The sequence below is a fragment of the Polyodon spathula genome, chromosome 11 (genome assembly GCF_017654505.1).
Source record: "Polyodon spathula isolate WHYD16114869_AA chromosome 11, ASM1765450v1, whole genome shotgun sequence".
In the NCBI taxonomy this organism is placed as follows: domain Eukaryota; kingdom Metazoa; phylum Chordata; class Actinopteri; order Acipenseriformes; family Polyodontidae; genus Polyodon; species Polyodon spathula.
Window position 1 is genome coordinate 38,895,103 of NC_054544.1, and position 10,928 is coordinate 38,906,030.

The 10,928-nt window shown below is 37.9% G+C and overlaps 2 protein-coding genes across 2 annotated transcripts in view; both read right to left on the reverse strand.

Annotated features, from left to right (window-relative positions):
- Positions 1-232: 232 nt before the first annotated feature.
- On the reverse strand, positions 233-7,332 carry cops9 (COP9 signalosome subunit 9). The gene is made up of 3 exons (XM_041264348.1): positions 7,192-7,332; positions 6,157-6,229; positions 233-462 (listed from the first exon to the last, which is right to left on the reverse strand). Exons 1-3 carry the CDS (start codon positions 7,252-7,254, stop codon positions 425-427), a joined length of 174 nt encoding a protein of 57 aa, XP_041120282.1. The 5' UTR covers positions 7,255-7,332; the 3' UTR covers positions 233-424.
- A 2,490-nt stretch (positions 7,333-9,822) lies between these two features.
- Positions 9,823-10,928, reverse strand: part of otos (otospiralin) — a 2,259-nt gene continuing 1,153 nt past the window's right edge. Inside the window, exon 4 of the mRNA XM_041264651.1 lies at positions 9,823-10,250. Coding sequence (XP_041120585.1) covers positions 10,063-10,250 — 188 coding nt within the window. The 3' untranslated portion in view covers positions 9,823-10,062. The remainder of the gene's footprint in view (positions 10,251-10,928) is intronic.

The window sequence follows — 10,928 nt, forward strand, 5'->3', positions numbered from 1 at the left end:
ATTTACCATCTGTTATGTGTTCAGTTAGTACTGACCCCGACAACGAGGCACTATGCAAATAATTAGAAACAAAGATTTTCATATACAGGTGTTCTTGCAGAGACAAACCCTACAATCTTGGCCTGAAACAGTTTTAGACAAGAAACAGATACAGGATAATAACATTTTAACACAAATAGTGGAATGTTAGGGATTTTTAGAATGTTGCAACATCTGGTAAAAAAGAAGGGGGTTCTTTTAGTGCATTTTATTGTAACAAAATATGGCTTAACACTATCAGTGCGGAATGCAATGGACAACTCCACTGAATCATCATTGTAGCTCCAGCAACATCACTTTTCATTTTAGATGCATTTATTGTACAATGTCCTTTTTAAACAGGCTGTAAAGTTAACAGGAAAACTCTTGAATAAGCAGGGTTTTATCACTGGATATCATCATCGTCAAATAGGTCTTCAAAATCTAAAAAAATTAAAACAAAAACAAAATCACAGATTTGTCTATATGCTTCAATTATTTTATTTAAAAAAATTAAAACAAAAACAAAATTTTTTACATTTCTCTAATATACATACTTATGGAAGAGGTTTGATTTATTCTTAAATAATTAGTCTTAAAATCAATCAGAAAGATTTTATTTAAAAATCAATTTAAAAACAGTAACAAGAACAAAGAACACATAGGCCTCAGAAGGTGTCATTTTTGAGCTGGCATCTGTGTAGATGTTAGCGTCTGAGCTGGCATCAGTGTAGATGTTAGTGTCTGAGCTGGCATCAGTGTAGATGTTAGTGTCTGAGCTGGCATCAGTGTAGATGTTAGTGTGGCATCAGTGTAGATGTTAGTGTCTGAGCTGGCATCAGTGTAGATGTTAGTGTCTGAGCTGGCATCAGTGTAGATGTTAGTGTCTGAGCTGGCATCAGTGTAGATGTTAGTGTCTGAGCTGGCATCAGTGTAGATGTTAGTGTCTGAGCTGGCATCAGTGTAGATGTTAGTGTCTGAGCTGGCATCAGTGTAGATGTTAGTGTCTGAGCTGGCATCAGTGTAGATGTTAGTGTCTGAGCTGGCATCAGTGTAGATGTTAGTGTCTGAGCTGGCATCAGTGTAGATGTTAGTGTCTGAGCTGGCATCAGTGTAGATGTTAGTGTCTGAGCTGGCATCAGTGTAGATGTTAGTGTCTGAGCTGGCATCAGTGTAGATGTTAGTGTCTGAGCTGGCATCAGTGTAGATGTTAGTGTCTGAGCTGGCATCAGTGTAGATGTTAGTGTCTGAGCTGGCATCAGTGTAGATGTTAGTGTCTGAGCTGGCATCAGTGTAGATGTTAGTGTCTGAGCTGGCATCAGTGTAGATGTTAGTGTCTGAGCTGGCATCAGTGTAGATGTTAGTGTCTGAGCTGGCATCAGTGTAGATGTTAGTGTCTGAGCTGGCATCAGTGTAGATGTTAGTGTCTGAGCTGGCATCAGTGTAGATGTTAGTGTCTGAGCTGGCATCAGTGTAGATGTTAGTGTCTGAGCTGGCATCAGTGTAGATGTTAGTGTCTGAGCTGGCATCAGTGTAGATGTTAGTGTCTGAGCTGGCATCAGTGTAGATGTTAGTGTCTGAGCTGGCATCAGTGTAGATGTTAGTGTCTGAGCTGGCATCAGTGTAGATGTTAGTGTCTGAGCTGGCATCAGTGTAGATGTTAGTGTCTGAGCTGGCATCAGTGTAGATGTTAGTGTCTGAGCTGGCATCAGTGTAGATGTTAGTGTCTGAGCTGGCATCAGTGTAGATGTTAGTGTCTGAGCTGGCATCAGTGTAGATGTTAGTGTCTGAGCTGGCATCAGTGTAGATGTTAGTGTCTGAGCTGGCATCAGTGTAGATGTTAGTGTCTGAGCTGGCATCAGTGTAGATGTTAGTGTCTGAGCTGGCATCAGTGTAGATGTTAGTGTCTGAGCTGGCATCAGTGTAGATGTTAGTGTCTGAGCTGGCATCAGTGTAGATGTTAGTGTCTGAGCTGGCATCAGTGTAGATGTTAGTGTCTGAGCTGGCATCAGTGTAGATGTTAGTGTCTGAGCTGGCATCAGTGTAGATGTTAGTGTCTGAGCTGGCATCAGTGTAGATGTTAGTGTCTGAGCTGGCATCAGTGTAGATGTTATTGAGCTGAGTTGATCAAAGAAATTACGTCGTATAGCGCAGACATGCAGCTAGCTTACGTAATTTCCTTCACCAAATTTGGTCTTATTTCCCTAGCATGATGCATGGTGTGAGACAAAGCACATTAAAAGTTAACATTTGCTTCTCTTCTTCACTTGACCAATGTCAGCAGAAACCCAGATAACAAGAAGTTACATTTAAGAACAATGCTGAGCTTTGCTCCGTTCTCACAGACAGCAAAGCGCTATACCCATGCATCACAAGGTCGAACGACAAGACTTAATTACAAACGGCTGATGTACACCAGCTATGTACAGCTTAATTTTAAAGAGTGTTTACTAACCCTCCATTAATTCAGAGCTTGCATTAAACACAGGAAAATCACACAATGTTTACAGTTTCAATGATTTCTCACTTCTTTCATCATTTAAATGGGAAGCATAAGTAACAGGTAGTATAATGAAAAGGAACAAAAGGCTGACAAAACAATAAGAGCTTGTGCAATTTTAACTGGAACAATGTGTACACTGCCCCACACAAGGTGCGTGGTTATCAGAAAAAGCCTACGTGTTCTAATTGTGTGTTTATTATGCGTTCTGTGACACACCTAAAGTTCTAGCATGTCACTTTTAACAAACGTAAATGGTTTTAGGACCAGTTTTAATTGGTTTGATTATGGTTTGTATACAGGCTCAAAACAGTTTTATAACCGGAAACAAAGGTTTTATCATCCCTCCAAGGTCACAGCTGCACCCTGAGTGATGAAAAGCCAGTTTCTCCCTACAAGGCTGTATTTTGAGCCACGTGCCAAGCAACAGAGCTACAAAGCCAGGGCAATACATGGGCAAAATTCCTTACAGTTAGTTATGAATATTAGTATCTTTATTGTATAAATTACATCTATTAGTGTTACTTTGTGCACAAAAAAAATATTTGTTTAACATTTTTAAAAAGTTGTTACTATACCTTATAAGCCTACTCTGAAAACAGCAGCAGTGTAGCACAATAAATCATCTTTTAACAAACGTTTTCTCTTCTTGAACTGCGAGTGCACACAGTTTTTAAGCCCATATTTGCCTAGCTGGGTTATAAGAAAAGCTTTTGTCCATTTGGATGAATGTAAAACTGGACAGACATCCTAGTCGGAGATGGCAATTGGCTATTAAAGAATATCATAAACAAGAAACCCAAGGAATTATATTGTTAGAATAACTTATTGTCGTGCTTTATATTTTCATTCTCTACTGTGTTCAGAAAAAACGGCTGCAAACATAGCTATGCGCTGCTGAGGAGTCATTTATCCATGTTTTATTCTCCTTAAAGGGTACCCCACAGTAAAAAAAAAAAAACACACAGGCACAGCTGAAACAGGACACATGTTCCAATTTGTGATCCACTTTAGATGTATAAAGTTGTACAAAGTTAGGACCCATGCTGTGTTGGAGACTAATCAGTGCCTGTAAATGTTTTAGTTGGTACAGTCTTTTATTCCTCCTTTCTAAACCAGTCTCTAAAACCTTACATTGAAGCCACTTTTGGAAAGTTTAAATGGTAATGCAGTGTCAGTAAGCAATGGGGTTGTTTTGTGTTCTCCTGCATTTGCACTCTCTTGTGATAACGTACAGCCCACTGCAACTGTACAAACTGAAAAGGTGTCCAGGAAACACTACCATTTCTATTTCTCATTTCCACAGTGTACATTTTAGATCACACATTAAAACAGTTCCACCTGCTTTGTGGGAGCAAGGCAAAGTGATGTAGGATGGTTACCAACCTGAATATCATTCTTAAGTAAAACATACAGAAATATAGGTATACCAAATAGAATACCTTACATGTGTTTGTTACATGCTAGGCAGAATTAAGGGTTCTGATATTCAACAAATCAAGAAATACTTTCCAGCTAAAATCCAAACATCTCCTCCAGGCTTGCAAACAATGCAATTAAATGGATTTGCAGTTTACGATGCCAATTAACAGCAATATTTCAGCAGGTGATTAGAAACCTGTATGGTACACAACTGTGGTGGGTTTTAAGGTTTGGAATTTACAGATTGCCAATTGGACTGTTGCCGTTTTCTCTTGTAAGGTTTTGAGTGCCTCCTGTAAAAGTGAAGGTAACTGCTAATTGCAGGGGGTTCAGCACACATAATATGCATTCCGCCATTTCTAGGTATCTCAATATTTTTAATTTGCCTTATTTTCACTGAAAATACATATTTTTTACTTTTAAATGAACAATCTTACATTTAGTAAAGTACTGATCACATGACACTAATATACTGGATTATTTGGAATTAACTGTTTTTTTTAATAACAATGTGGTACTTGATATAATGACATGTTCAAGTCTGTAAGACAATGTACCGATTAAAAGTACCTTCTGACAGTTTTGATGCCTGTGCATCTGCTTTTCTGTTTTTTTCTTTTCACTGAACTTCCACAACCATTTTTTGATCTCCATAGACCTCTGTGAATTGTGGCCCCATTTTCTTTCTTTCTTTAATCAAAATGGGTGACTGTTCATTGCTAGGTAACCCACTCTGTTGAGTTTAATTGAATTATTTTTATTCTTATTATTAATAAACTTAAAAATGGTAAGCTGATTCACTTGTCTGAAACAGCAATTTTACTGTCAAATAGTCATAATAATAATAATATTTATTTTGTTTCGCGCCTAAATGCAAGCATCTCAACGCGCTGAACAATTCAGAACAATAACACTAAAAACAAAACAAAATACAACAACAAATAGACAAGCGTACAGATACAATTAGCACAAATTATAAAATAAAACATTGCACAATGAGATAAATCTAACCACGATGACATGCCTGTACATAGAGATGTGTTTTTAGCTGTTTCTTTTTTTTTTTTTATAAAAGCTTCAATGGTATTAGCATCCTTTACCACCTATGGAATATTATTCCAAAGCCTAGGCGCATAACAGCTAAAAGCTAACCTTTGGAATCCTTAACAAACCCGAATTCGCAGAGTGAAGGTTACATGTGGGAATGCCCCTTGTTCACAAATCAGAGATATAATTTGGGGCCAAGCCACTTAAAGTCTTATAAATTAGCAGTAACATTTTAAAATCAATCCTACTCTCAACCGGCAACCAATGCAGAGAGACAAGAACTGATTGGTGATGTCAAGGGATATGTCAAGTGATGTCAAGGGATATAACGAACACTTGTGAACTACTGTTCCACCAATCTATCCACTGTAAAGTGTTGCTGGAGGTGCTGTTTAAATTAAGATGTGTTTAGTACTACAGGGAACACTTTCTGTAATAGTGATTGAATGAAGTGCAACATCCTTTGGTTAGCTAATTAAAGAAATGTGTGATGGTATCGATTAAATCAAATACTTGTGTGGCCCATAGGAAGCGACTCCACTAATGAATCCTCTTTTATGTTAATTAGCTCCTGGTTAAATAACCAAAAAGACATGATCACATATTCTTCACGAGCAACAGACTTCTGTGGCTGTCTGCATAGAAACAGCAGGCAGTGGTTGAAGTAGAGACCCAAGGCTAGGCAAGCCCCACCTTTCCCAGCAGGAGTCACTCGGCAGCAGAAACCAGATTCTCCTGTTTAAGGCACTTAGTGTATTGAGACTGTCTATTCATTTTAATACTGACCCGATGTGTAGCATGCGAAATCTGTTGACATGTTTAAATGTTAGAAACATCAATGTTCTGGGTCAATTACAGAGCAAATTAAGTATGTCAGATTTAATTAACTAGCAAGCATGCATTAAGATAGATAAATGACTGACTAAGATATGAATACCATAGGGTGTAAATATTTACAGTAGCTTCAAATTGTTTGGGTGATTTGTGTATAGGTTAAACATTAATAAACCTCATTGCATATGTACACAACTCTTGGATGTTTTTTTAAGTTGACATCCTGTGGAAAAAATATTTTGAAAATGACTCAAAGATAAGTATGTTGCGTTTTAGATGGTAGTGTGCGCTCCTAAACACTGGGAATGTCCTGTGCCTGCTGCTGCATATCTTACCGTTAAAGAAATCAGCATGCACTGCTTTTTCATTGGCTGCCAAGTCCATCAAAAGTCCAGAGCTTCCACCAGCCTGGAAAAAAGCACATTTCAAATAATTTAATATCAAACAAAACTGAGAAAGACTTCTATTTGAAACGTTTTACCGTTATGGATAAAGAAATGATGGGTTAATAAAAAAAGAACCAGGTATTAAATGAGAACTGAGTTCTGTAACTATGTGTGTGAATAACGTTATACCTCTGAACCCCAGGTGCAGAATTCAGCACCCTCAAGCAACTGTCTAAAATTCAAGTTCGAGAAAAAATACATTGGATGCATAATTTGTGCCTCTCACACTTGTCACCAACAATGTGCGTCTCATTGTCATTACAGTTCAAAACAGCCTGGGACCAGCATACGCAAACATAGCTCTTCAGTGCAGCAAGTTTGGAACCTTCTCTTCATTCCGCCCTTTTACAATCTCTCTCTGCACGTGAAATGAATCAGACTAATATTGCTAGGCTATATAAACTAAATATACCGTGTGTGTGTGTGTTGTGGATACAAAATAATAAATACATAAATTATATATATATATATATATATATATATATATATATATATATATATATATATATATATATATATATATATTATATATATCTATATTAGTACATTTAAATGTCATCCCGGGCTGTATCAATAATGTACAGATATTCGAAGTGATAATAAATAGTTTGTAGGTTCTAGTACTGAAATAAGTTGCATATAGTCTCCTCTTCCATTTTCAGTGACTTATTAATAGTAAGGCAACTTGCCCTTAAAATAAACCCATTTCAAATCATAATAAAAAGCGTTTTTCTTTTGTTTTTCATTAATATACAATCAGAATGATCCACATATCATTGAAAAGTGTCCCATTGTAACAGACATTAACCAAGTAAAGCAGCGTATTTGTAAACAAATGCGTTTAGAATTTCCTAGAAAACACTTCAGAATCCAGAAGCAAAAGCTAAAGATAATCATTTAATGCAGTTTTATATATATGTTAACCTCATCAAGATCTACATATGGTCCAGCTCCTTCAGGGAACATTTCATCAACAGCCGGCTTCATGCTTATAATTGATTTCTAAGGAATCAATACAGCTTTTCTTCTGTCTGCCTGTACCACTTCCTGGTTGGTTGCCGAGGAACGTCACCACTTGGAAAAAAACTACCTTCTCTGCTAGAGAGCGACCACTAGTGGAGAACAAGTGGAACTACCTTTATTTTATATACAGAATTGCATTCTTTTAAATGTATTTTATAAAATTATGCGCTGCATTTTATCCGTGTTTAACGATAATGTGCAGTTTTACATTATTTATATATTGACAGTATAACTTTGTTGCAGTGAGACTGATTTGTTGGATTTATAGCAAATCTATGAAAATGTGCAGCCTCTGTAGCCACTGTATTACCTTGACAGATTAGGCCACACTGTAATAAACAATGAAAGGTCACTTCCTGGCATCAGCATCATACAGTTAAATATTTGACTAGTACGAATTACTGTCAACGTGGACTAACAGTGAATTAACCAAATTTGTGAATTGTTGCATGAACAGTTTGCATACAGTCTCAAGGAGCTGAGAAAAGGGAGTGGTGGTATTGTTTCTTGTCTACCTGTTAAGGGGTTTAAAATACAAACCAGGGTGCCTGACACTCAGTTACATACTGCCCTCTGCAGTTATATTTAAAAAATATAAGCTTTTGTCCAAGGTTGCATTGTTAGAGGAACAGTGTGTACTTGGGTTGTTTGTGTCTATGGTATATAATACTGACTCACAGTGGGAAGTGTGTTGGTTAAAATGTACAGTAAGTCTGAAGCCAAGAAAATGTTTTAATAATTAAAACAAAATGTCATTGAAGAGTGACCTGGCCAAATAAAGAGGCAAATGCTTTAATTTATTTCACATTGGTTCAAATCCCACTCAGAAGTGAAGTGAAATGCTGCAGTGAACATTAGCCCAAAGCAACAAAAAACACTTCACAATTCATCACAATTGGCATTCTTTGAGGTAAAAATAACTACCACTAGGACTGCATTTTAAATATAGCGTCTAGGAATGTGGTTGACTGCAGTCTGAAATTGTCCTGAACCTTTTATGCGGTCATATCTCAAGGACCTGGTAGTTGTGGCAACACCTGAACGTTTGAAATTGTTCTGCAATATGCGCTGCTCTCTAGTGGTAAGCAATTGTATTGACAACAATTTAACCATAATGTGACTAGTTTGGATAGATGTTAGCAGGGTGATAGTTTACATCTTTACTGAACCATAACACTAAGTGATTTTACATTTGACCGAATCATTTAAAAAAGAGGATTTATTAGTTTGCTCTAATTTTTCAAAGCACAAAAGAATTAAAAATAAATTCAACAAATAGACAATGATGGTGAAATGAATGAATCTGAGGCTGTGGTATGTTGGTAGGATAGGTAAAGCTGGGAAAGGAGCTGTCTGTGGAATACTAAAGGTCTAATAGGTCATTTGTAATCTCTTGATATATAGAAATGAGCATGTTTATTGAAAATATGAACTAGGTTTGTTTCAAGTTGATCCTCTGCACAATTTTTCATACACTGCAGTTGTGTTTCATTTATTATGTCAAAACCATCTTTATTACATTCTACATTAAGAAGGTTATTTCAAGTAGGGTTACGCTTATTAGTTAGAACTGCAATGTAAATATAGAAAAATAGCATAATTTCTCTCAGCTTACATATTTTAAATTATTTTACTTGTAACAACCACAATCAGTTAGAAGTATCACTTACTTAAGACTGTAAGCACAACACTCCAGATAAACAGGTGCAAAATGTCCTCTTCGTTTGATGGAGCTGGAATGATGATGATGACGTTTATAGTAACCTGTATTATTATGTTTTCACTATTGCATGATCTGGTCACATATTACAGGCAAAGACTAGAATTCTGCATTTCATTATCTGCAACTATTAAACAAGCACAGCATCTGTACCGTACCCGGTTAAAGACGGTGGACATGCTTTAAGTTATACTGTCTGTTGCCGAGGACACTGATAGTGGACTGTGATGGGAGGCTGTGCTGTGCTGAAAAGGAGGGTGCTAATGAAATGAAAGTCAAGGTCCACTACTAGATGATAGAACCTTCTGAGAGAGCTTGAAAAGCTTGTAAAGTATGCTAATTATTGACATTTTACTGATATATTGGTTAATATTACTGGCTTCAGTGCTTAGTTTGTGTGGTTTCTTTTGTTGTGTTGTGTTGTTTCAGGATAAGTTAGTGTAAGTGTCTTGGAGGAGGAGTTTAGTTACTTGCAAGTGAGCAGTTTTTCAATTCAAGTTAAAAGAGGTTTGGGATGCTGCCATTTTGGCAATATAGAGTAATTGCAAACAGGCGACCCCGCCACTTCAACCAATTGTCTTAACCTCTATGCAAAAGAGCCAGATATTTCTGCATTCGTGGTTATAGAGCTTTTAACCTCATCTCATCTCCATAGTATCAGCTCCCTCTTATTTTCCAATAGTGACACCCACTTTGACTTTTGTTGTAAACCCATGTTGTGACAAAAAGAGAATCGGGCTAGTAATATCATAGAGAGAACATGTAAAACAGCCAGTGTGTTTCTTGAATTAATAAAAACATCCGTCAGCAAGGCGTTTATAAACATTTAATATTACAGCATCAAATACATCCCATATATTATCACAATATTACACTTGAAGCCATATTTATATATGCAATACAGCTGATACATGAGGACTGCAACATTACTGTAGAATGTAACCAGAATATAATATACATCCTCTAACCCTAACCCCCCACTAAAGGCTTGTTATGACAGCTAAGACTACATTCAGCTGTACGTATTGCTGTATTGCTGAGTGAAAGGCTCTTTAATGCTCATGAGACTCAACAGCCTCGTAGCCCAGAGTATCGCCCAGGTGCTGGTGAGCGAAAAATGTCTTGGCCATCTCGTTAATCTGGTTGTAGGCCCCAATGCTTCTGAAGTACTCAACGTATCTCCAGAAGTCTGTGGTGGAGTATGACCAGTAAGGTCTGGCGGGGCTTTCATCATACGGGACTAAAAGAAACACCAGTAAAGACACAGTCAAAGCTTGTTTTACAGACTTTGTTGTTTATTTATTTATTTATTTTAAATTTAGTAGTCGGCAATTAATTTTTCCCCCGTTTTTCTCCCAATTTGAAATGCCCAATTGTATTTAGGCTCAGCCCACAGCTACCACCCCTGCGCTGACTCGGGAGTGGAGAAGACAAACACGTGCTGTCTTCCGAAGCGTGTGCCGTCAGCCGACCGCTTCTTTTCACTCTGCAGCCAGCCCAGAGCTACAGCAATGGAGGACAATGAAGCTCTGGGCAGCTTACAGGCAATCCCGCAGGTGCCCGGCCAGTCTACAGAGGTTGCTGGTACACGGTGAGCCGAGGACACCCTGGCCGACCTAAGCCCCTCCCCCTGGTTGGCGCTTGGCCAATTGTGCGCCGCCCCTGGGAGCTCCCATCCACGGTCAGCAGTAGAATAGCCTGGACTCAAATCGGCGATGTCCAGGCTATAGGGAGCATTCCTGCACTCCACGTGGAGCACCTTTACCGGATGTGCCACTCGGGGGCCCTAGTTTTACAGCCTTCTTAATACAGGAATGTGCACAACAGCGCCTGTAGTATGGCTTAAAGCTGCAAGGTCACTCATGCATGTTCAATTTAACGCTAAGATATAATTCATTTACTGATTTTATCCAAAGTT

Bases quoted from the DNA above. Each gene is read 5' to 3' on its own strand.
- cops9 (XM_041264348.1), bottom strand. From the start codon at position 7,254: ATGAAGCCGGCTGTTGATGAAATGTTCCCTGAAGGAGCTGGACCATAT. The intron at 6,230-7,191 runs GTTAACATATAT...GCTTTTTTCCAG, and splicing joins CATATGTAGATCTTGATGAG to GCTGGTGGAAGCTCTGGACT. The intron at 463-6,156 runs GTAAGATATGCA...TAATTTTTTTAG, and splicing joins GCATGCTGATTTCTTTAACG to ATTTTGAAGACCTATTTGAC.